Below are 26,793 nucleotides of genomic sequence, written 5' to 3'. Positions count from 1 at the left end.
TGTCACCTGAGTAACAGATCCATGAGGGACATTTCAATCCTTCTAAAGCTGCCCAAGTTGACTGTTGGTGAAGTGATTATGAAGTGGGACTGTGAAGGAACAACCCAGCCACAGCTAAACCAAGACAAGGACCCCATGCACTCACAGACAAGGGACCATCAAGTACTGCCGAGGGCGATCATAACAAATTGCATGAACCAATGGAAGGAAGTGAGTTCGGAAGTGAATTCCAAAGTACTGCCAGCAGTCCAGTTAGGACTTTGTAGGGAGTTAAAAAGAATGGGGTATAATTGTCAATCAGCCCCTCATAATCCATACATTTCTGCAGTCAGTGCTAAATGATGGTTGATCTGGTGTAAAGAGCACTGCCAATGGCTAGATGATGACTGGAACTGAGTGATTTGGTGTGATGAATGATGTTGAACCCTGTGGTAACATGATCATGTGTAGTGCCAATAGTGAAGTACAGATGAGTTGGTGTTATGGTATGTGTGGAGGGGGGCGGTTTCGTGGTTAGGTGTTGCCCCCTTATTGTGCTTAAGAGAACAACTAATGCAGAAGGATATGAATAAATTTTTCAGCATAGTGTACTGTAAACAGTAGAAGAACAGTTCAGAGACAATGACTTAGCATGACAATGCATTGAGCTGTAAATGAGCATTTGAGGCACTGGTTTGTGGTCAATAACATTCTTGGAACCCCTCTGAGATAAGTTAGAACATCGAATTCACTCCAGATCCCAGTGTCCAACATTACTACTGTCTCTCATTTTCTCTCTAGAGGAAAAATGGGCTGCCATTCCTCCAAAAACATTCTGGCGCCTTACTTGATGTGTCCTCAGCAGAACCCAAGCTGTCAATAAAGGTTAAAGGGGGACACATCACATATTAATGTCCATTAAAAGGTTTCCAGATACTTTTGATCAGATGGTGTATGGTTTCCCAGCACACCTTACAAGTACCGAACAAAATTTTTCAGGACACTATGCCAGAACTGCTAAAGGGCTGTTCCTGTAAATAAAAAGCTGTGGGTGATTCATACATGATGGTGGTTAAGTGTATATCAGTTACAAGCTCTAAATAATACATACCATGTCAGACTGGTAGGAAAGAACATTTCCATGGCCATAATATTTTGGATTACTATTTGCAGTTACACTTAAGACAATTGGTTTATGCAACAACAGTTCATCATGGCAAGGTGACCCATAAAACCATTTGTCATCACCCAACAATGTTTGAAAACATGTTATTCAGCTTGTCTAGCCCAAGAGAGGCAATTGGATAAGATATTACTCCAAATGCTTGTCTTAATGAATTGTCCATCTCATATAAACTTCCTTTAATGGAATAACACATAGCCGAACACCTGCAGTGAAAAGTAGTGAGTTCTCACAGTTCTATCACTCTTAATGTTCAGCTCCAATACATATATACCAATGTAGTGGGGCATTTACTCGCATGTTATCTTTGCAAATAAAATTTAGTACTATTTCCTGACACCTTTATAGTGTGATTTTGTATGGTTGTCACAAACAAAAAGAAGTTAATAATGGGAAAATGTTTAAAACCTACTCATTCTGTCATTAATTTTGTATGATAATGAATTTACTAACTATAAATATATATACCGTTTTAAAACAGAATTATTTACTTTTGTAGGAGCGACATGAATGTCAGATCTCCACATGGGACACTAGTTGTATGGCTACAGAATAATGCTGGCTACGAACGATGGGGTCCAACGGAAGAGAGAGTAGAATCGTTATTGGAAGCATTCAGGCCAGGACGAGAAAGGGAAAGGGATCGTCAGGAACTACTTTCGCCACAGAGAAATAATGTGGTTGAACCAGTGCCAACAACTGTACCCTCACCACAAACACCTGACAAACCTCCAATTGTTGTGCAAGACCAGAGGCCTGTTTAGCGCCTAGCACTGCAGAATATGGATGTGATATTGACAATACACATTAGGGTGTATGAAGAAACTCACTAAGACAGACTTAATGCAGAAAAATTTTTGTTTTCCTGTTTCTGTCATCAGCAGTGATGTGTAAGTTTTGATCTCTAGCAAGGACACCTAATTTCATAATTCTTTTATAAGTGTTGATTTTAATGTATTTTATATCATTATCATCGGTCAGCAGATTTTTTTTTAAATCAAAGACATTATTCGTAAGCTTATTTACAATCAGTCACAGGACTGGTACTATAACTGTTCAATATGAACAGCAGCATCTGTATTTTTATCATCTCTTGTTTGCGTCCTTTAAAGTAGTCAATGCAACATAAACGTGATAATGGCATTTTTAAATAATTTTAAGCAGATTTTTTTTTCTTGAAGTCATAAGACATCTTACATGTACCTGATCTTTGAAACTAACTGTTCTAAGATAAATTTAACTGATATTTTCTTTTTTTGTTAGTGAAGTGTATGAATCAGAACAATTCTATTTCCAAGTGATCTTTTCCTTGTTAATTTTATATTACTCTGTGATCACTTGATCCATGACTTCTTATGTGTGCTAGTCTTTGTATTATATTCAGTTACATCTAGATGATCTTGTTCATCTTCTTAATGTATATAGAATTTTATGAATTTTAAATGTAAATATTTTACTGTAAATAAAATAAATTATATTTTTTTTAGTAAAATAGATTCTGTAAATTTACTGATAAAATGAACAGCAGAATCTATTTTATATATGTATACAAAGTGAAGATTTCTCAGTAGATAGTTGAATAATCTAACATGTTGCTCATAGGAATTTTATGCAATGTTTCTACTAACCCACATACCTTCCTTGCACAATGTGTTTTAAAAATGGTTGCTGAACTGTGCAAATGTTGATAGTTATTAATTCCTGTAAAAGTAAGAGAGATCTGATATAAAATGCACCACAAGTGAAGATGTATATTAGAAGACACTTAGAAGGCAACTGTCCATATTTTAATAGTTAAAGTAGGGAACACCCTGTTTTCCAAATGTGAGCATTATACTTATATTTTTTTTAAAATAGGAAATGTTTATCTGTACATATAAAAATGTCCACACTGGTTGTAAAAAGATACAAATGTTAAAGTGTAAAGAAGATAGATTTGTTCTAAGAACACAAATATATATAATGCAAACATATACCTCTTTCTTTTCTTCAATATAGTCATTCTGTAAATGTCTGATAATTATATAAAGTGGGTCACAGCCCTGTGTCCATTTATTTCATTATGAAAGTTAGAAATTTGCCCTTGCAATTTCAGAAGGGTGACAAAAAGAATGCATTTTTCAGCCTAATTGGTTTTCATAGGTATATTTCTATTGTCCTGGTATGAAGAAGACTGCTACATCCTTCTTGTATTTCCGTAGCAAGAGTAAAAGAGGTCTGAAATTTTGAGCCATTCTGTAGTCTGTACATACGCTTTGTGGATAAAATAAAATTCTTTGGTGCCTGCACAAGCTGTGTGTGGATAAAAACACTAAAAATACCATTGAACAATAGAAACTCCAGGCAGGACTATCAACAATGTAGGAAAAGACAGGTTACCGTAAAGAACATGTCAAGTTGCAGACAGGAACAATATGTGAGTGTCTTTTAATTGTGCCCGACTGCAACTTGACGTGTATTCTTTACAGTAAGTAGCGATCTGTCTTTTCCTGGATTGTTAAAAATATCTTCAGTTACAATATGCCATAAAATCATGTGAACAGGTGCATATTGCAGCTCTGTGTTCGAGTGAGTGTGGTTTAATGTTCACATGGAGCTGACACATAAAAAAGCACCCTCATCTCAACAGGTAAAATACAGGGCAGTTTCCTACTTGCATTTACAGCTTCAAAAGTATCTCCTATAAACTATGGTGTACTGAAATATGAACAACACAAACTGTAAATGCTCCCAAAGCAGCAAAAATACATGCATCTCAATACAATGAGTCTCTCTTCCTGTGCAGAATGCACACTTGGGTGCTCTTTACATACGATAATTTTATTTGTTTGACGAAGCAGAAATGGCTTACGATTTTGACTGTGCCTTCACATGTAATGGCATGATATATGTAATGCAACAGACCTAAGAGGTCTGAAGATGGTCATTACCAACCGAAATTAATAAACTGATTACAAATAAATATTGTGATCCAAAACTGGAATTATAATAAAGTCTATATAATGAACCACATAAAGGATTGCTTCATCCCATAATAGATGAGATGTACAATGTGGCCAGGACATTCGTTTCACCAATAAGTTACTTTCTTTTACCTGACCCCCTATCCCCATCTTGGGAATGGGTGGACTTTGACTTGATAGTAAGACGACAGTCTCCAGGAGAGGAGTAAAGTAACTGTGTACCTACAGCTTCATCAGTTTTTGAGTCTATATTTTCATTGCCCTTGTACGCATGACACTAAATCTTTCTTGCATTTCTGTATCAGGAGAATGGAAGTATAAAAGTTGCAAACATCTGCTTTAGAGAGCATTAAATAAGACATCTACCTGCAATCTTATCTCAGAATTCTACTGTCTTCAGAATCCACTACAGTTCTCCATTTTAAATCAAAATTTCATATGTGGATCAAAACTTGAAAAAAATCTGGTTACATCACTGAGTACTTAAGAAAGAACCACTCATTGATTCTTCAATATGTGCTCCATTAAAGTGGCCCAAATATGGACAGTAGTATTGTGCAACAATTTTTTGTGTAATATTTTCTAGCGTGAAATGTTGGACAGTCAATCCTCTTGTGGTAATTGCTCTATTTTGCTACAAGCAGAAAAAGACTGAATGAAAAATTTTGACACTTAGGCATTTGCTCACAAAAACTTGTTGAGAGCATTGAGATTAAATGAAATAAATGATTTTCAGAACTTTTTAGGTGTTGATAGTCCAATATTTGATAAATTACTGGAGATGGGTGCACCTTTGTTTGCTCTTAAATTTAGTAAAAAACAACTCCGAAGTATAAGTTTTTAATTTTCTGGCTTTTATATTCTAATAACCCTAACATCTTTGTTTGCTCTTAAATTTAGTAAAAAACAACTCCGAAGTATAAGTTTTTAATTTTCTGGCTTTTATATTCTAATAACCCCAACACACATAAGGCCAGAAGTGATTGGTATCTTTAGATGTATTCTCATATGAATGATTTTTTTTTTTTCTCTGGGTTTGAACTCATTTCAGTGGGTAAACAACAGACTCTACTTCAACGAAGCATGTGATATTGTCGTAATGCCCACAAAAGGTACAACATTTCTCTGGGGGCACAATATATTCCAAAAGTTTTTGATCTCAATGTTATTGAACAGCTTCTCACCCCAACCCACATTCATTCAAAATTATTGCACATCTGGAAATAATGAAAGCAATAGTACTGACCATATAGTGGCCACTTTAAAACTGGGATGATAACATAAAAATATCCAAAATCTTGGTATTAAGTGCATTATTTTTTCAATTCAGTCTAATCAAGCATAATTCGGAGTACCCCACAGGAAATGAAGCTGATATTCAGTTCAGTTTTTGCACAGAAACTATTATTCATCACAAACACTAGGAATGGGATGTTCTTGGCATTATACATACCTTAACAAATCATTATTGAACCATCATTCATCGCTATGCAAGCATGTCAACAGTATGGTCTGCAAATGCCATAAGTGTAAATAACAGAAAAGGATAGAATGGCTGGCTGGTAATTAGCTTAAGGAGGCAAAATTACAGTACTGCCCACACACACATTTCAAGGGGGAAGAACTAATCCTAGCTTTTTCCTTATTCAGTGAGCAGAGAGAGGTGTAAATAAATGAAGTATATTTCCAAAAATGTAGCAGAATGTGAGGAGACATTGGAGAGGAAGTTTTCAGAGGTCAAGGAAACTATTTTAAAATTGGGAGGATCTAAATAAAGCTTTATAGTGAAGCAGGTGTTAGTGGACACTTTGGGGGGAAAGAGGATGATACCGCCAAGAAGATTTGTTTGTGGCTAAGATCTGTGGGATTTTTATAGTACTATATAATACAGAAAAAGTTTTTGACAATGTTGACTGCAACACACACTGTGTCATTGTGGAGTTATTTGGAATAAAATACAGAAAGCAAAAGGTTAACTACAATTTGTGCAAGAAGGTTTGAAGGATATGAAAAAGAGGCAGTAGTTAAAAAGGGAGAGAGACAGTGTAGTAGCTTATCTGCAAAGTTATGCAATCTGTACATTAAGTAGGCAGTAAACGAAATTGTGGAGGAATATGAAAGAAAGGAATTAAAATTTAGGTTGACAGGAAAAAAAAGTTTAAGATTTATCAGCGGCAATGTAATTCTGTTAGAGATCTACATCTATGTATATACTCTGCAAGCCACCGTATGGTGCATGGTGGAGGGTGCCTGTATCACTGCTAATTATTCGCTTTCCTGGTCCACTTGCAAATGGGGCAACATAAAAGTAAATGTCTAAATGATTCTGTATGAGACCTGATTTCTTGTATCTTGTCTTGTCATCTTCATTGTCCTTATGCAAGGCGATCTTCAGTGTCGGTAGGATTTTTCTGCAGTTTGTCACAAAAGATTCTTCCCAGCAGTGTTTTTCGAAAAGAACATCTTCTTCCCTTCAGTGTTTCCCATTTGAGTACACGGAACATTTCTGTAATACTCGCACATTAATTGAACATTCACTATATATAAAAAACTAAACTCCACCCGAACAGGCCATAAAGGCCTAACGGTACCGACTAGGCGCTGTGTCATCCTAAGCCCACAGGCGTCACTGTATACAGATATGGAGGGGCATGTGGTCAACACATTGCTCTCCTGGACGTATGTCAGTTTACAAGATCGGAGCAACTACTTCTCAATCAAGTAGTTCCTCAGTTTGCCTCACAAGGGCTGAGTGCACCGCGCTTGCCAACAGTGCTCAGCACACTGGATGGTCACCTATCTAAGTGCCATCCCAGTCCAACAACACTTGCCAACAGTGCTCAGCAGACTAGATGGTCACCCATCCAAATGCTATCCCAGTCCAACAGCGCTTAAATTCGATGATCTGACGGGAACCGGTGTTACCACTGCGGCAAGGCTCCTGCCGTTAAATGAACATACTGGTACCAAATCTAGCTGAACACCTCTGAATAGCTTTGATGTCTTCCTATAATCCAAGCTGCTGGGATTCCAAGCCCTCTTTCTGTACTAAAGAATGGGTCACACAAGTGTTCTCTATGCAGTCTCCTTCTCAATAAACTGAAGCTGACCATTCACTTTCCCTCCAACCAACCTTATGTGCTTGTTCTCCTCCATTTTGCTATGCAACATTATTACACCTAGATATTAACTGATGTGACTGCAACAAGTATTTGGACACTATAGGCTTGTTTTTACGGTTCATCTGCATTAAATTACATTTTTCCACATTTAGAGTAAGTTGCCATTCATCACACCAAATAGAAACTCAGTTCAGGTCTTCCTGTAGCCTCCTATATTCGCACGACACTTTCCCCACACACTAAAGCATTATCAGAAAACAGTCACCAGTCACACATTGGTGTTCACCCTCTCTTTCAGATTGATTATGTATATAGAGAACAACAGTGGCCCTCTCACCTCCCCTGGGCACTCCTAACAATAACTTTGTGATGAACACTCACCTTTGTGGACGACATACTGGATTCTATTACTTCAAAAGTCTTCCAGCCACTCACATATCTGAGAATCTTTTCCATATGCTCAGACCCCTGTTAACAGTCTGCACTGTGGCACTGTGTTGTATGCTTTCCGGAGACCAAGGTGTACGGAAGCTGCCTGTTTCCTTTCATCCATGATTAACAGGCTATTGTTCAAGTGTAGGCTAAGCTGAGTTTCGCAATATCAATGCCTTCTAAATCTGGTTTAATTTATGGACACAAGCTTTCCCTCTCAAGCAGATTCATATTTGAACTTAGAATATGCTCATGAATTCTGCCAAAAATTAACAGAAAGGATATTCATTTGTAATTTTACAGGTCCATTCTTTCAGCATATATTTGGCAGTCACTGCACTTTTTTTCCATTCACTTGGGACTTCCACTTAGGTGAGAGATTCGTGATAAATGCAAGCCAAGTAAGGGGCCAATGTCAAACAGTATTCTCTGCAAAACAAAACTGGGAAACCGCAATACCAAACTGGGAGACCATATGGACCTAGTGGCTTATTTGATTTCAACTCTTTCAGGTACTTTTCAATATGTCCATATGGGAGTTACTGCAGCGACCAAACAACAGTATGTCTGTATGATCTTCCTGCATGAACGATTTTTTAAAAGCAAAACGTAAAACTCTAACTTTCCTTTTGCGGTATTCATACCTGCCAAGTTTACCAGTTTTCCCAGAATATTACCCAATTTTTGGGTAGTCTTCCGGTTTTCATGTTGAACATCGTCTTTTTTTGGATTTTTAACTCCCAGGCTTTTTCCCATCCACTGCATTCATATCACATTTCAGTTCTGACTTTCGATAAATAGCTGCTATTCTGAGATGCGACTGTTTGAAATTCAATGGAAAGTCAACTGATAATACTGTCGATAATCTCTTCTCCCAGAATATCGCGGCAATTTTGTCATTAACTGTATGTGTTAGAAACACTGCCAGCTAAAGTCAATTGAATGTTCTATTGATAATCACATCTCAACAGGTTATTGTTTCATTCTCTTTGTGCTTTGACTGCATGTTAGCAGGAAAGGTTTGTTTATGCTTGCTTTTATGCAGTGTTTGCTGTATGTTCTGGTATTCGTGCAATTGCGTGACAAATTTTTGTGCGATTTAGTGTTTTTGTGATGAGTTCAACTAAGAAACGATATCATCAGTCTTTCAGGGATGCACATTCTGCTGAATTTCCAAGTATTATGGGATCACAGAAAGATGAAACATTCACATTCTGTTCCATGTTTTCGTGTGATATAAACATTGCTTACAGAGAAAGAACTGAATAAATAAGTTAATAAATCATGTTAAATCCAGTAAACACTTTGCTACTGCTGAGAGTGAGAACTTGACAGATGGTACCAAATGGACTCGCTTGGTGAGCATTCGTGGAGCTGATGGTGTTCCTAAGTATGATAGGTTATCCAGGCTAATGCTTTATGTTTTGACTCTTACCACACAACAATGCTGAATGTGAGTGTGTGTTCAGCTCGGTGAAGAAGAATCTGATTCAGTTTAGGTAGTCCGTGTTGAATGAAACTCTGGGTTCCATTTCTGTTTTGAAAACAAGAATCAGCGGTCCATGTTACATGAATAGTTTTCCTTCAGAATTTCTGAAGAAAGCAAAGAAAGCTACTAATCTTCATCTCTCCTCTGTAACCTGTAAGGGAATATACCCAGTGTTCTGTGAACTTGAGAAAATTTTGTAAATAAGTGTAAGTAAATGTTCAGTTTAGTAGTTTTCAAGTGTTGCTCATATTGTGGCTTGCAAGATCATGAGGTGAAAAGCTCATTTTTTGTGTAGTGTGTAAACGTTCCCAATGTTAAGTGACGAAAAATGAACACTCATCAGCAAGTAACTTGTGTAAGTACCTAATTTAGAGTTCAAAAATAGTGATCTTAAAATGTAGCCTACGTTATATGTGTCAACAGTATCTGTAATCTCTTTCTGTGTAGTCTTCTCTCACTATGTTTGAACACCTTGCGACGCATGCACGTGTTAAATTTTTGCAATTTGGGATCTTCTGGATTTCTGTTTTTGAAAGTTGGCAGGTATGGGAATTCTTTTGTCACACTAGACAATCTTATGAATGACTGAAGAGAAAGCCTTCTACCTTGCATAGATATTTTACATAGGACTAATCTTTCTAAGATTCTTGGCAAGATGTTTGCTAACATTTGATGACTGAAATTAAATGCTTCACACATTGTCATTTTTACTGATGCAAGACTTTCTAATAACTATTGAATGTCAATATTTCTGTCTTCTTTTTGTTAACCGAGAGTTCAACAATCTCTGTTCTTTTCTCGGGATTTTTAGATTCACACATCGAGTCTTTCCCACACCTATTTCACTTACTCGGCACATACTTCTCCAGAGCACAATTTACAATCAATTTAACTTTTGCTCTTAATTCCACTACATTCACCATCGAATTGGAAGTAAAAGACACGCATTCACTGCCTGAGGACAATGTTAACAACTACTTGTTGCTCTTCCTAACATAAGAGCCCCGCTGGCCTTCTTGAAGGATTTATTAACTTTTGTAACCATCATGGCTGTGAAGACATTGTGATCACTAATCCCTGTCTATATACTGACACAGTCGATAACACTACTTGTAGCTAGAACATTTAAAAAATTTCCAAGATGTGTGGGTTGTTGAAATAGTTGCTCAAGATGTCTTCGGAGAATTTTTTTAGAAATACTTTGCAAAATTGTCTGTCTTCCAACAAATCCACAGATGTTTCAGTCTATACTCAGTTGTTATTGTTACTGCCAACTAACATAGCATGACTAGGTTATTCCGCATTACTAAGCATGAAATTCTCTGAATGATTCGACAACTGTTACAGCAGAATTAGGTGGCCAGTACAAACAGCCAATGATTAATATGAGTTCATCCAGACCAGTCACTGCTGTCCAGATAACTTCACAGTCAAATTCAATTTTGATCTGGATGGGCAATGTATTTTTGTTGATTGCAATGAACATTACCTTTATTTTGTATGTGCTGTTATTCAAGTAGCTGCTTCCTCTATGAAGTGCACCCCTGACCTTATCTACGTAAATCTTACAATTCTCCACCCTTTAATGCAGGTCCAGAAATCTGCAGGCAAACCTGTCGTAGGAATCGATGGAGCCCCTGGTTGCAAAGGACTTGGAACATTAACTGAACTTAAATGGACAGCATCCTGAAAGGATAGTATAAGATAACGTCAACAAAAGTCAAAGACCCGTAATGGAGTGAGTCAAATTAAGTCAGCTGGTACAAAGACAATTATGTTGGGAAATAAACAATCAATGTAGTAGATGAGTTATGTTATTGTAAATATATTTGAAAGTTTTGCTACAGGCATAGCTGAATTTTCTAAGAAAAAACTTTTGATTGTTGGCCTCTACCAATTCCCTCCTCCACCAGTTAACACTACAGGGTTTCCCTCTCCGACTTAGTGCTGAGGTAGGCTCAATCCTTGAGGTAGACATTGGGCTAATTTCGAGTAGGGATGTCACTGTAAATTTTCTGAGTGATTCTGCAGACAAAAGAATGTTAATGGATTTCTTTGAATCCTACAACCTGGCACAGGCAGTGAACTTTCCAACTACAGTTCAGGGAAACAGCAGCATCCCCGTCGACAAAATCTTCACAGATAGTGCTCTAGTTAACACATACAGTGTGAGAAATTTTAGTAAATGGCCTGTCAGATCATAATGCACAGATAGTAATACTGAAAGGAACTGACTAGTGTCATATCCCAAAGTACTAAATAAGCGACCTTGCAATGCAAAAACTTAAAGCCAGCCTCAAAGGTTAAGCTTAGTGATAAATTCACAATACAGACAACCAGAACAATAAATATTATATACTTTTACTTTGATTGATCTTTCCCATTAAAAATTCAGGCAGATATGCAGTACCAATAAGCAAACACTTTGGATAACTAATGACATTAGAATACCGTGTAGGATGAAATGACAGCTGTTTCGTAATATGATGGACAGCCATAGTACATTATAGAACTTCACAACAAACAATACTGCAAATTGCTAAAGAATGTCATCAGACAGGCTAAGATAATGCATTATACCACGAGGTTAATTGTGAAAGAGGTGTTAGGGCAGAATGTGATCTCTCAAGTTTCCTCAGTGTGACTGATTAATAGTGTGCTTCGGGTTTTCAACCAGTTTGTTGTTTCCATTATCTGCACAATATTCTGATGACCAACCCAGCTGTCTTCTTCAGGTACTGTGAGGTTTCCTCACAGACTGGTTGGAGTCCAGGCAGCAAGTACACATAATAGCAAAACTTGCAGCACCTAAGGAAGACGGCTGGCTCGGTCATCAAAATATTGTCCACAAAATGGAAATAAGAGCTTGGCTGAACACTGGGAAGCTCATTATAAATCAGGGAAGAATGTCGCTGCTCAACACACTATCCATCTTTTATGTGAGAATGAAACTGTTAGTCACTAACTGCAAAATATTTTATATATTTTTATCAATAGTCGAAAAGTTAAATCAAAATTTTATTGGTGCATGTAAATATGCAGAACTCTTAAGCGGGTATCGGGAGACAATTATATCATATGCAGCAACAGGAAACTAACAAATAAACTGAATCAATTATTAAATAACTAAAGAGTAAAAGTTATTAGGACTGAACAACAGATTGAGGGCAGTCGATATTTTCTTGATTGTGTGGACCATGGAACACTTTTACAGAAGTTGGAACATTATGGGAGTACGGAAAAAGCTTAACAATGGTTCAGTTCATGTTTGGCAAGTATTAAATAGAAAACTGTCTTCCGGTCTCAACAGACAGGGAAGAGAGTTGAATCTGGCTGGGACCATGTTAAATGGGGGTGGGTAAAGGAGAGATACTACAGCATTCTGTTTTGTATAGAATTGGAAGGAAAATCGGCATTGGCTGTATTTTGTTGTTTTATTGTCAGCAAAATCGATTTTCAGTCACTTAGTGACCATCCCCAGTGCTAGAAGTTAAAAATTTTCACATAACGATCAGAGAGAGAAAATCACAACTACACCTGCATATGAACATAACAGTCAGTATGAACAAACCTGTAATATACAATTAAAATTGGTAGGCACTGGTATCAAGCTACAACCACAAGCTTAGAGCGATCACATAAACTGAGGCTGCTGTTTACATGCACCTGTACAACAGACCTCGGTGTGACAGGGCTTGGAATGCTGTCTAAGTGACATGTGTCATGCGAAGACTTAATATTACTGGTTTTGCAAGATATTAACACAAAATACCTCTTGTGCATTTGTGAATCATGAAGTAATTCAAATTTAAAATGTACATAAAAAACCTAGCAAACAAAGGGGGAAGGAAGCACCTAAAATATACTGGCGTATTGATTGTATAAAACCAACTTACAAAACATAGAACAGATTGATAATAAGTTGTCAGAGTGCAGGACAAGTAAAAGAGAAAAAGAAAAGGAAAAAGAATAATATATTAATAACATAAAATGAGGTATAATACAGTTTTTTAAAAAACATAGTACCCACCATCTGGCGTGGGAAGTTAGAAATACTTTTTTATAAATTCGACTCCTCAGTTTTAACGTAATATTTTATGTAAATCAAGAACGATATACTTCTAACCCCCATGCCAAATTGTGGGTTCTATGTTTTACATTAAGCAACTGTGTATGTTTGATGTCATGTTATGTATGAGTTCTGACCCAGTGCTTGTGCGGAAGCGTATAACCATTGTTATAATAATGTTAGCTTGTCCAAAGGGACAAATGAGAGGTACATCATCATGTCTGTTAAATATGATAACAAAATTGTTTGTCTACACCTTCAAAACTTTTTTGTAATGAATACTGTGTTTCACAGCATTTTAATTATTACGTAATGGCATCTTCGTACTATTACTATTTTTATATATTTGACTCCTTAGTCTTAACATAACATTTTACGTAAATCACGAACGCTGTACTTCTAACTTCCCACGTCAGATGGTGGGTACTAGGGTTTTTTTAAAAAACTGTGTTATACCTCATTTCATGTTATTCATATATTATTCTTTTTCCTTTTCTTTTTCTCTTTTACTTGTCCTGCACTCTGACAACTAATTATCAATCTGTTTTATGTTTTGTAAGTTGGTTTTATACCAACAATACGCCAGTATATTTTAGATGTTTCCTTCACCCTTTGTTTGCTAGGTTTTTTTACATACATTTTAAATTTGAATTACTTCATGATTCACAAATGCACAAGAGGTATTTTGTGTTAATATCTTGCAAAACCAATAATATTAAGTCTTCACATGACACATGTCACATAGAGGGCGTTCCAAGCCCTGTCACACCGAGGTCTGTTGTACAGGTGCATGTAAACAGCAGCCTCAGTTTATGTGATCGCTCTAAGCTTGTGGTTATATCTTGATACTAGTGCCTACCAATTTTAATTGTATATTACAGGTACGTTCATACAGACTGTTATGTTCACGCAGGTGTAGTTGTGATTTTCTGTTTTATACACTCTGATCGTTATGCGAAAATTTTTAACTTTTAGCACTGAGGATGGTCACTAAGTGACTGAAAATCAATTTTGCTGACAATAAAACAACAAAATACGGCCAATGCTGATTTTCCTTCCCATTCTATCCACTACTTGGTTGTGGTGCACACTACACTCCATGGAGTCACCAATCAATTGTGTTTTGTGTCGATCACTTTTCTTGAAATACAAGGTGCATCTGAAAAATTTGGTGAATGGTCTCAGAAATTAAAGAAAACAAGAGTAACAATGTTGGAAAAGACAGATTGCTATTTACCGTAAAGAAGACATGTCAAGTTGCAGACAGCCACAATTAGAAGACACCTACATAAAGCTTTCGGCCACAGCTTTCATCAGTAAAATAGAGACACATGCCATTCACACACACAAGCAAGCACACTCCACACATCCACTACCACAAACTCCAGCATCCTGGCCCGAGATGCTGGAGTTGGTGGTCGTGTGCATGCGAGGTGTGCTTGCTTGTGTGTGTGTGTGTGTGTGTGTGTGTGTGTGTGTGTGTGTGAATGGCCTGTGTGTCTCTTTTACTGATGAAGGCCGTGGCTGTAAGCTTTACGTATCTTTTAAGTATGCCTGTCTGCAACTTGACGTGTTTTCTTTGCAGTAAGTAGCAATCTGTCTTTTCCTATATTTTGATATTTCTACTTAGAGCTACAAACAAAATACATTTTCTGGCCATCAAGGTAATCACCAACACATTTCTGACAGCAAACAGTTCTTGTGGAATCTCTCGAAGCATCATGATCACATGTTGCTGGATATCCAAGTTTCCAACAGTTTTACAACTGATGCTCAGAAGTGTGTTAGTGATTACTTTGAAGGCCAGTATGTATCAACGATCTTCCATTAAACATGAGAGATGATTAACAGAATGTTAAGAAATGTGTTTTCTCTCCACTTTCAGCCTGAGCAAGATTTGGATTACGATGAGAGCATAATAAAGCATTTTGGCATGCGTGGATGCAAATAATTTCTGAAACATAAACCCATTAGATTTTGGTACAAAGCATGGTGTCTAAACACAAACACTGGTTATCTAGTGGATTTTCAAATATACAAAAAAAGAAACAAAGTTTACAAGAAAGCATTTGGAAAATGTGCTGCACCTTTGGTTCAGATGATTGATTCACTTCCTGATAAAAATAAAAAATCTGCCCTACAGGTTTTATTTTGACAATCTGTTTATCTTGCCAACATTGTTGGTTCACCTAAAAGAACGATGTTATGGTGCAACTGGCACTATTCGTCACAATCGTTGGCCTAAAGAATGTCAACTTACTCCTAAGACAATGTCTAAAAGAAATAAGAGAGGAGATTTTGATCACAAGAGGAGCAAGGAAAGTGGAATGATTATTACCAGATGACTAGATAATTCTGCAGTAACAGTTGCTTTGACCAACCATGGGATCAATCCAGTGAGCTCTGTAAGCTGATATTCAAGACAAAATAAGAAAAGAATACTTGTACCGGGACCCCATGTTATTGGAGAATGCAACAAAAATAGGGAGCGTAATGACCAAGTGGATGAAAATATAGTGTTATATACAGTGAGCATCAGAGGAAAGAAATGATGGTGGCCAGTTTTTACGTGGCTACTGGTTGTGTCTGTACATAATGTGTGGCTTCTCTACAGAGAAACAGGTACAAATATGGCACAACTGCCATTTCAGCACTACATTGTGAAATGCAACATCCACTAGAGGTCCTTGTCACCCTGCAGGTAATCCATATTAAGGTAGAGTAATTTAACTGGATACATAAAAAATCTAATCACCACGTGGTGGCAAGACACACACACAAAAGAAGATTGTAAATAGGCGAGTTTTCGGAGCCAGTGGCTCCTTCTTCAGGCAGAAGGGTTGAAGGAGAAGGAAGAGAGGTTGAGGAAAAGGACTGGAGAGGTCTAGGACAAGGAGTAGACTTTGGGAAAGTCACCCAAAACTGTGGGGTGAGGGGAGACTTACCGCATAGGATGAGAAGGAAGGACTGATTCTTGGGGACTGCATCAGACGAGATTTGAAAACCCGAGAGCTTAGAGAGGTGGGAGACAGGGTAATATGCCAGTCAGAGATTACTGCTTAAACACCAAGCATGAGTTAACAAGAGTGAAAAAGCTAAGTGCATTGTACATAACAAAGGTGGGAGGGGGGGGGGGGGCAAAAAATAGATGGGTAAAACAATGAAAGATGTAGAAAACTAAAATGGAGTGAAGAAAAAGATTAGTTGCTGTGAAGAAATGCTGAGATGGAAGAAATTAACATAAATTAGCCCAGGTGGGTGGCGAGAACCAAGGACGTGTTGTAGCACTAGTTCCCTCCTGTGGAATTTTGAGAAACTGGTGTCTGGGGGAAGAATTCAAATGGCGCATGTGGTGAGACAGGTGCCGAGGTCATGTGTCATGTTGTAGAACATCTCTGCAATAGGATACTGTGTGTTGCCAGTATACACCCTCTGCCTACGCCCATTCATTCTAACTGATAATTTGGTGTTAATCATGCCGATGTAAAAGGTTGAACAGTGTTTACATAACAGCTAGTACATGACATGTGTCTTTTCACAGGTGGCTCTCCCTTTGACAGTATATGTTTTGACAGTTACAGAGTTGCTACGAGGGTTGGAGCTTAAATAGTGGCAACTATTTATTCACAACCAATACAAAAGAGTTACATGTTTGCACCTGTTACTGTCCTTCAAAGTAGTCACCAGTTTTGTGTAGAACTCGTTGCTCGCGATGTGGAAGGCACAGTATACTGTTAGCAGAGCCTGTTTTGTTGATGGTGCGAATAGTGCTGTCTACTGCCTGTTGAATCTCTGGAACAGTTCTGAAGCGAGTGCCACAAAGTGGTTCCATCATCTTTGGAATCAAATGCACAGTATTACTGTTCGTTTTGGAACATTACCTGCGACCAGCTTTGCAAAAGAAGCGGCAACACTTTCTGCACAATCCACCATCATTTTGCACAACAATGTGCGGGTGCATGCAGCACAAGTTGTGGCTGCTCTGTTTGGTCGATGGGACTGGGAAGTACTGTACCATCCACCATACTCCCCGGACTTAGTCCTTGTGACTTTGATTTAATTCCAAAGATGAAGGAACCACTTGGTGGCATTCGCTTCAGAAGTGTTCCAGAGATTCGACAGGAAGTAGACCGCTCCATTCGCACGATCAACAGAGCAGGCTCTGCTAACAGTATACTACGCCTTCCATATTGCTGGGTTCTACACAATGCTAGTGACTACTTTGAAGGACAGTAACAGGTGCAAACATGTAACTCTTTTGTATCAGTTGTGAATAAATACTTGCCATTATTAAAGTTCCAACCCTCGTATAAGTGGTGGTAGGAGGGTGCAAAAGGCAAGTCTTGCAGTGGGGACTGTCACAGGGGCACAAACCATAGGGTAGGGAGATGGGTGCAGAAGGATTGGATCTGACAAGAATATTTTGGAGATTGGAAGGGCGGTGAAAAGCTATTCGAGGTGTGGTGGGCAAAATTTCAGACAGAATGGATCTCATTGCAGGGCATGATTTTAGGAAGTTGAAGTAGCTGATTAATACATTCCAGACTGGGATAATACTGAGTCACCAGTGGTGTGCTCCGAAGTTGTTTTTTGGAGGGGTCAGCAGTACCAGGATTAGATGTGATGGCCCGGGAAATTTACTTTTGAACTAGGCTGGTGGGGTAATTACGTGCAGTGAAGGCTGAGGTGAGTGTGGTTTGTTGCTGTAAAGAGTCTGCATCCAAACAAATACATTTGCCTCAGATGCCATGGCTGTATGGAAGGGAATGTTTGACATGGAAAGGATGGTAATGTCAAAATGTAAGTACTGTTGTTTGTTTGTAGGTTTAATGTGGACGGAAGTGTGTAACTGGTCTTTGCTGAGGACGAGATCAAAATCACAGAAAGTGGCATGGGACTCAGAACAGGACCATGTGAAATTTTATTGGGAGACGGTATTCAGAGATTCCAGAGATTGTAACAAATTGCCCTCACCATGAGTCCATATGGTAAAAATGTCGTCAATGTATCTGAACCAAACCATGAGCTGAAGGCCAATGGATCCCAGGAAAGACCCCTCCAAGCAACCCATGGAAAGGTTGGTGTAGGAAGGAGCCATCCTGGTTACCATTGCTGTACCATGGATCTGTTTGTAAGTCTGCCTCTCAAAGGTGAAGTAGTTGTTGGTAAGTATAAAAATGATTACGGTGAGTAGGAAGGATGTCATAGGTTTGGAATCAGGTGGGTGCTCACTGAGGAAATGTTCAGCAGTAGACAGACCATGTATCTGGGGGATATTGGTATGGAAGGAGGTGGCATCTATGGTGACAAGCAAGGTGTGTGGTGGGAGTAGGATGGGCACAGATTACCGACAATCTTGGAAATGGTTGGTATCTTTGATATTGGAGAGGAGTCTTTGTACTATGGGTTGCAGGTGCTGATCAACAAAGGCAAAATTATGTTCGGTGGGTGCATTGAAGCCATGAACTATAGGATGGCCAGGATGATTGGATTTGTGAATGTTAGGAAGAAGGCAAAAGGTGGGGTTGCATGGTTTGGGTGTTGTCCTTTGATAGGTGCCTGAGGTTTTCGTTATTATATTAAGGTAGAGTGCTGCATGACATCAGATACGGTGAAAAAAAAAATCATCTGGTAGCTATGGTGCTACAGAAAAAAACAAGATGCTGCACTGCAGAAAACTGCAAAGGAACGCCACGAATAGTGCTGCAAATGTGATGTTGGTTCGTGCATTGTTTAATACCACTATCACAGAAAATGAATGCTGTTGCCTACACATAATATAAATGACATACATTGCTTTGTTTTATTAACTGTCTTGTATTCCACTTAAAATATATGATCTGCCTAGTGTGACATATATGTTACCCTCGTGGGAACATGAATTACGTTTTTGTTAAGCTTGTCATAGTATATTTCATCAATGATAAGGAACAAATAAATATCTCATTTGTAAAATTCAGAAGTGAAAATTAATTCAGGCAGAAATGGGTTAAATGCAACAAAATGCAATGCGAGTTTCTGACACAGAGTTCTTGTAAAAGTAAAATGTTTTGATATAAATTTGTGTATTAATGATGTGACACACAAAATTAATGGTAACTTCAGTTTCTTTGCAGATGATGAAGTTATCTATGATAAATGTCTGAAAAAAGCTGCACAAATGCCCTATCAGATCTCGATAAGATTTCAAAGTGGTGCAAAGACTGACAAGTTGCTTTAAATGTACAGAAATGTAAAGCTCTGCACTTTACAAAATGCAAAATAGTAGTATCCTATGATTTCAATATGAGTGAGTAGCAACTGGAATCAATCAACTCATACAAATACCTGAGTGTAACAATTTGTGGGAACATGAAATTGAATGACTACATTAGTTCAGTCTTAGGTGTTAAGACTTGGGTTCACTGGCAAAACACTTGGAAAATGCAGTCATTCTTACAATTCGTTTGTGGATCCCATCCCACCTTATCCTAGGGCATAAGACACATACAAAATAGGACTAACAGAGCTTATTGAACATACACAAAGTAGAGTGGCATAAATAATCACAGATCTGTTAGACTCACAGTACAGCACCACCAAAATACTGAAAAATGTGAATTAGCAGAAATTTGAAAATAGATGCCAATCAACCTATGATAGCTTGCTTACTTGTACGGAAACTATTTAAAAATGGGCAAAAAGAAGTATTAAAGGCATATAATTCAACCCATGTGCATCACGCTCAAAAGAACTGCAGAGATAAGATTAAACTAATTGCAGCACACATGGAATCAATAAAGCAGTCATCTTGCTGCTCTGTACATGATCATGCACAGTATATAGGTAGACATAATGCAAGCATCACCTGTGCTGACTGCTTTTACACAAACATATTTAAAATGCAATCCACCACTGTATGCTTCAACTGATATTCAGTTGAAGACACCTCAAACAAGAAGAGTACCCATATGGAAAAATGACCTCTAAGGCTCTTAATATGTTTAAAAGCTGTCAGTACTAATATTAACAATAAATAACTACATGATAAGGACATATAGCCATTCAATATGGCTGGAAGAGCAAGCTGATGATATTCAATCACACTGATGTGAGATTTTGGGTTCGCACATGAAATGGCATTTGTTTCCACAGCTGGTAAATGCAGAGCATACAGCTCATACTCCTGGGTACTATATATTGTAAGAAACAACATGCCTAAATGTTGACAGCGCATAAGATCAGCAAACATTTTCCAACACTGAGACCTTTGTGAAGGAAACTACATTCAGTCAACCTCTGATATGCAGATAGTGTAACATTACAAGGAAACAGAAATGTATAAAACATGAGCATATGAGCAGGGACTTGATAAGAGAAGCTGAATAGAGTGGAATGGATCTGAATATCAATAGAAGAGGGATCTGTAATGATTTTGTAACATAGAAAAAAAATACTGATAATGAGATAGTCACAGGATCCTAAATGGACTTAAATTTAAGGACTAATATCTCTTCAACACGGAGCATCTAACACAGAGATAATACAAAGTGATTGTACGCACTTTAAACAAATAATACAACCAGTATGGTAAATTGTAAACCTTGGATGCCAGCACACAAACTAAATGTACTTTGTCTATAGTAACAGATGTTTTCCTGGAAAATTACATCATGACAGGAGCAGCAAGAGAAGGTAAGAGACAGTCATTTTAGTTATCCACAGAAAACGAAATATTAATAACACATTTGTTAATGTGAGGAAATAGTCTGAAAAGAAGTGCTGAATGGAGCTTCACAGCTACAGAATTACAGAGATACTCACAGATGGATATGTGATGTAAGTTGAGGATGCACAATCTGCAATTATTAAATCTCTAGACAGATTAAAACAGTGTGTCGAGCTGAGACTTGAACCCAGAACCTTGCATTTCACGGACAATGCGCTTACCGACTTAGTCAGCCAGGCACGAACCACGACTCGCTCTCACAGCTTCAATTCTACTAATTGCTCGTTCCTACTTTGCAAACTTCACATAAGCTCTCTGGCATAATTGCTGTACTACCATTCCTGGAAGAAAGGTCATGTTGAAGAATTATGTCTGTTGCAAACACTGTGGCTAGTTTTTCATGTCAATAAAGTTTTTACAGGCATTCAATCTTAACAATAAACTTGATAAATTAATAATAAATTAATGAGGTTGTTCGGTAGTGGCAATGGCAATGACATTGTGAAACATAACTGTAAAGCAAAGTAATAATAATTACAGATTTATGGCATGAATCTTTCTTTCTGCAGCAGTGTATGCATGAAGATTTACATATATAAAATTTGTAACATCCTCAAGAAATTGGAGGGCGCGGGGGGTAGGGGCATTGGGCCAAGAGGCTTACTTACAGTGCTTCAAATGAACATTTGATTCAAGCAATGCTTGTCATATTTCTAGGACAAAAACAAAATTAAACTAAAAAAAACAAGAGTTAATAGTTTTCTTCTGTGTCACTGGTTGGTGAAGTGCTGGCTTTGTCCCATCAACATTTATTTTCTATACCACGCAACATTTCTTCTGCTCTTATTTTACACTAATGAGCAATTGTGCTAGAAACAGTTGCTGAACTGGCAATACAGTGATTCTGAGAGATCAAAAGAGAAAGCAGAATAATTCGGCATGTCTTGTGATTGAAATGTCAGTTTTGTACTTGGCATTAGTGTGACAGTCAGGCATTGGATGCGAACACATGCGATATCAGGACATTTCATCACAATCAGACAAATGGGACACTTTTCTCTCAGGTCACACAGGCATTGGGCTTCCTACATGCCACTTCATCAAGGATGTACCATGTGTATCTAAGAGAAAAACCACTGGCAAGTTGTTGGGTACTTAAAGAAGTACCACATACAGATCTTTCTGAATGTGTGACATTACAACTATATTGATAATCTGAAATCATCCAAAAGACTGTTTTTTCATGCTTTTATAAATAAAATCTTCCTAATAAAGTATAATTCTAACTCTTAATAAGGAGGCCAAGGTGATGATTCAGTTCAAACTTGGGGTAAAAACTATTATTTGTATATACTGTGATTAATTTTGCACACCAAAAAAGTTTCAAATCCTTTATTGACGACAAAACTTCTTGTGTCTTTTGAAGAAGAATGGAACAGAAAATGAAGTTATTGGAAGTACATACAGTCTAATGTGGACTCTGTATTGTGGCACAACTTCGTATTTTTCACACGCACAAATCACAGAGCCAACACACGACAGAAAAATCCTATGACTAGCCAACTAAAGGTTGAATCCCTTGACTTTTCAGATATGCAGCGAGACATTCACCACTTAGCTGTCGAGCCCCACAAAAAATACAGTTGTTATGTTCATCAAGCCTGTTTTAAGAAGATCTCCATTCCTGTTGCTCACCAGCTGTTGCCTTCATTTACACTTAGCTGCAGCATCCTATATCATCAATGATTTTCCTTAATGTTCATGTTTAGGACTTGCACTCCGGTTCTTTCCTTCGACCATGCCTTCAACTACAGTTTTCAGCAATGACTTATGTGCCCAACTGTTCCCTCACATTATTTGTTATTCAGTCAATTCATCTGATCTTACACAGTCTTCTGTAACATAACCTTTCAGAGACTTGTAGCTTTTCGTGAATCTTTTTTGGTCTCAAGTTTTACATTTTTAAGATATTAGCAGCTGTTTCTTTTTAAACAATGCCCTTTTGCTTCCTGCAACCAATCCTACAATGTCTACCTTACATCACACTTTTTTAACTATTCTACTTCCAAGTTAGCAAAACTGTTCTTTCTCGTCAAGAGTCTCTTGTCCGAGTATAAGATTATGCTATCCATCATGCCCATCAACTATGCACACCATTACCTTAGTTTTCCTTTTGTTTATATGTTACTACAGCCACCAACTGGTTTCCATTTCATTAGCACCTGATTCAGATACTGATCACTTGAGAACTGAATCATGTCAATTACTTCTATCCACATTGATAGTACCACCACTCAAGAAAGGAGAATATTTCTTTCCATTTGCATTCCACATCATCGAAAACTTCCTCCAGATTACAATTCCATGCATCTCTTGTGGTCTGCAGATGTTGCCTGCCTGGTGAATGAAAGGCAAAACTAGCAGGGTATCTTGTAAACACCAACCTTATGGCGTACCAAGTCATCTTGATGAAACCCGAAAGTGCTGCTGTCTTCTATGTAGGTACTTTTCAAGCATTTGACACTACACTAATTTTGCAGTAATTTTTCACATCTACCCACTCTTGCTGTTTTTCAACTGACATTTTGTTAGTACTAGGTTATGATCACTATCAATCTCAATACTTGGATAACTGATCTTTGTTTTACAGAAATACAAACTTTTGGAAAGCATGGTGGAAGGCATTTTCTGGAATGGCGCACAGGTCTCTTGTTGCACTGTTCACAGTCTCTTCTTCGGTTTGAAAACAGCATTCTTTCAATGTGGTTTTAAGTTTGGGAAACAGAGAAAAGTCTGCAGGGGCTAGGTCTAGACAATATGGTGGATGGGGCACAATGATAATGTGATGTTTTGCTTGATAGCTGGGAACAAGGAGTGACATGTGCGCCTGTGTACTGTCATGAGGAAATATCCAAGTTGATTTTTCCACAATTCAGGCCTTTCCTGCACACAGCATCACTGAAACGTGCTAATATTTGCTGGTAGACTTCCTTGTTTACCATCCGACCAGGTGGTACAAACTCCTAAATGGACAATGCCTTTGCAGTAAAAAAACGTGACCACAACCAACCAACCATCATCTTGATCTTTGACCAGACTCATGCATGGTTTTGCTGGACAAGATGACCCTTTGTCCACCCACTCAACAACTGTAAGGCTGTAGCTCAGGAACTAATGGTCACAGTGAAATGAGGCTATAGCAGTTTGTTGTCCAAACCTTTTGCTACATGTGCTCAATAGCAGCAGTGCCCTCCCTCTGCAGGTTGGCATACTATTTCAAAAAGCTTGGTTTCTTTTTGAAAACAGCTTATATCTATCCGAATCATTACCATTCCTTCTTTTACATTTTGTAGTTTTTCAAAATGCCTTAACATTGTAACATTTCACGTGCCCATTTTAATTACCACTCTCTTTTGTCTGATAGCTGTTCCTAAGTAGTTCTCACCTGAATAGCTAATTTTATCTCTAGTATATTCCTCCAAGGAAGAAGCCATCATGATTTTTAGTAAACATTCGAATGTGCTAAATGAGGTGGTTTCTCACTGACTTTCGCATAGTAGTACAGCAGCCATTGATGTCATATATGCAGGTGGCATCGGAATGTCTGTGCCAGTCTCGATTTCTGCCAGTTGTGACTAGTGGAGGAAATGCAGCCCTTTTGTTTAGATGATTTTTCTCTCTGTTCCAAATGCAAGAGGGTGAGTTTTGATACGTACTATGACCTCCCAAGAGAGACGTCAGATTGTGAGTTTGTAAGAATATTTCTTCTTTAGTACATCTGCCTAATGACAGGTACTGAGTCTCTCCATTTTCATCTGCTCTATGCCTCTTCCTTAATTTGCTAGTAATTCAACTCTATTTTTAATGTCATCCAGTATTTCAAGTTCTCTTCTTCCTCTCCCTCTCTTCCCTACTATCTTTCCTTCAACAGTTTTTCTTTTCAGGCAATTTCTTTGTACTACTATCCTTCATTCCTAATATTTTCAATAGCTTTCCTTCCTCTCTAAAGCTTAGCAATGATTCTTCTTCCATCACTTTCAGTCAATTTTATTTTTAACATGTTTCTCCATAACCAAATTTTAGAATTATCCAAGTACTTTTGAAACCTCTTTTTCACATTTCCTCCACACAGCTTCTATTTTCAATTGCCAAACTTCCTAAATAACTAATAACTCAGCACAATTAGGGTACAGTATTGGTGACTTTTTTTTCTCTTAGAGTTAGTTTATCAGCCTCCAGTCATTCTCATCTACTAAATATCATTCAAGGTCTTCAGTAGAATACACAAGTCCTCTCTGCAAAAGGCTTTTCCCTGGTTACTGAAACAGATGCAAACATCTCGTTAACTTCTTTGTTATAGTCTCAAACATTGGATAGCATCTTGTGTTTCTTTCCCTTTACCAAGTCCAAACCGACACTCACCCAAGTTTTCCTCGATTTCCTTCATCATCTTCAATTACAAGGCTTCAAACAGCCTTTGTAAAGTGGCATAGGAAATTAACTGTCTTATTATCTTTGGCATTGTAGTTCTTTGATAAAGACACTAGAATACAAAATCTTCAAGACAAACCCCTTCACCATATATTCTATTGATAAGGTTGGTCAGTGTGGATACTGCTCCGTTTCCCAAGACCTTTAGACCTTCGACTGGCATTTAGCTACAGCCAACTGTCTTTTTTATGAGATTCTTAATGGCTTTCTCCACTTCACATCTAAAGATCTTTAGTCCACAGCCAATTTTGTCACATTCTAATTCATGCTTCAATCTTACTTGCAATGATCTTGTGCCTCTCATAATTCTCCATCATATGTAATCGATACTTGCTTATTATCCTTTATGTAAGAATGTCATCTTCCCATTTGTAATGAGTAAACCATGTATGCACACTTTTTTTGTATTAACTCTTCTGTACATTGCTTCTAATTTTCTTTGCTTTTTCATTTCTTCATTCTGCTCAACACTGATTCCTTACCAATTTCTCTCTAGCCTCATCAGTTGATCATCTTACTTCATTATTCAATTCTGCTTACTGATTTTTTTCTGTCTTCTGTAGAGAGAGCGTTCTTCTATTTCCTATATTTATCCATTTTACCTAATGCACTTGATGCAAACTATTATTTCCCATTTTACACCTTCTTTACTTCTCCAGTCTCTTCTTCAAAGGTTTTCGGAATTGTATTTTTAATTGTATTTCATTCTTCTGGCACATTGGTAATAATACTAAGAAAGTACAATCCACCCACAAGAGAAAAGTTTGATCAGCACCTAAACGTCGTAAAATATGTAAAAATCTCAGTGAGTGATACTACATTACAAATATTTGCAATATGAAAATGCCTACTGTTACAACTATGCAAATGTTGTTCCAAGATGAGTCAAAACAAACATTCTGTTTCCCCCTCACATATACAATGGCACTACAATTAGAGAAATTTGAGCTCAAACAGAGGTGTAACAGCAGTTCTTCTACCAACACACTAGCAGCAAATAGAATACAAAGTCAGCACTATTATACTGATAAGCCAAAACATTATGACCACTGCTCACCGAGATATTGGTTGCCACCTGGTTGCACTGCCGGTGCATGAGATGGTAGTAAGCAGTGCACACATGGATGGGGGATCACCCCAGCGAAGATATGGGCTGCAAATGGGGAAATCCATTGAGATAAGTGACTTTGACAAAGGGCAGACTATTATTGCGCAAAGCCTGTGAATGAGCATCTCGAACAGAGCAAAGCTGGTCGAATGTTAAGGTGCTACTGTCGTGAGCACCTGTGGAATGAGGTAGAAGGACAGTGAAACCACCACTAGGCACTAAATAGATAAACATCTACGACTCTTCACC

At 37.8% G+C, this 26,793-nt stretch overlaps 2 protein-coding genes across 3 annotated transcripts in view; one reads left to right on the top strand and one right to left on the bottom strand.

The window, feature by feature from the left end:
* LOC124773415 (mRNA (2'-O-methyladenosine-N(6)-)-methyltransferase) overlaps positions 1–2,536 on the top strand; it is a 151,868-nt gene extending 149,332 nt beyond the window's left edge. Inside the window, 1 exon segment of the mRNA XM_047249399.1 lies at positions 1,662–2,536. Coding sequence (XP_047105355.1) covers positions 1,662–1,926 — 265 coding nt within the window. The 3' untranslated portion in view covers positions 1,927–2,536.
* Positions 1–26,793, bottom strand: part of LOC124773431 (2',3'-cyclic-nucleotide 3'-phosphodiesterase-like) — a 151,452-nt gene that overhangs the window by 47,010 nt on the left and 77,649 nt on the right. The window contains exon 7 of one of the 2 annotated variants that reach the window (XM_047249403.1): positions 21,217–21,286. The exons of the other annotated variant lie outside the window; for it this stretch is intronic. Coding sequence (XP_047105359.1) covers positions 21,234–21,286 — 53 coding nt within the window. The 3' untranslated portion in view covers positions 21,217–21,233. Of the gene's footprint in view, positions 1–21,216; positions 21,287–26,793 lie in introns of those variants that run through there. 2 annotated transcript variants of the gene reach the window in all.

The sequence above is a fragment of the Schistocerca piceifrons genome, chromosome 2 (assembly GCF_021461385.2).
Source record: "Schistocerca piceifrons isolate TAMUIC-IGC-003096 chromosome 2, iqSchPice1.1, whole genome shotgun sequence".
Taxonomy (NCBI): Eukaryota; Metazoa; Arthropoda; class Insecta; order Orthoptera; family Acrididae; genus Schistocerca; species Schistocerca piceifrons.
This window is presented reverse-complemented; position numbering and strand designations above follow the sequence as displayed.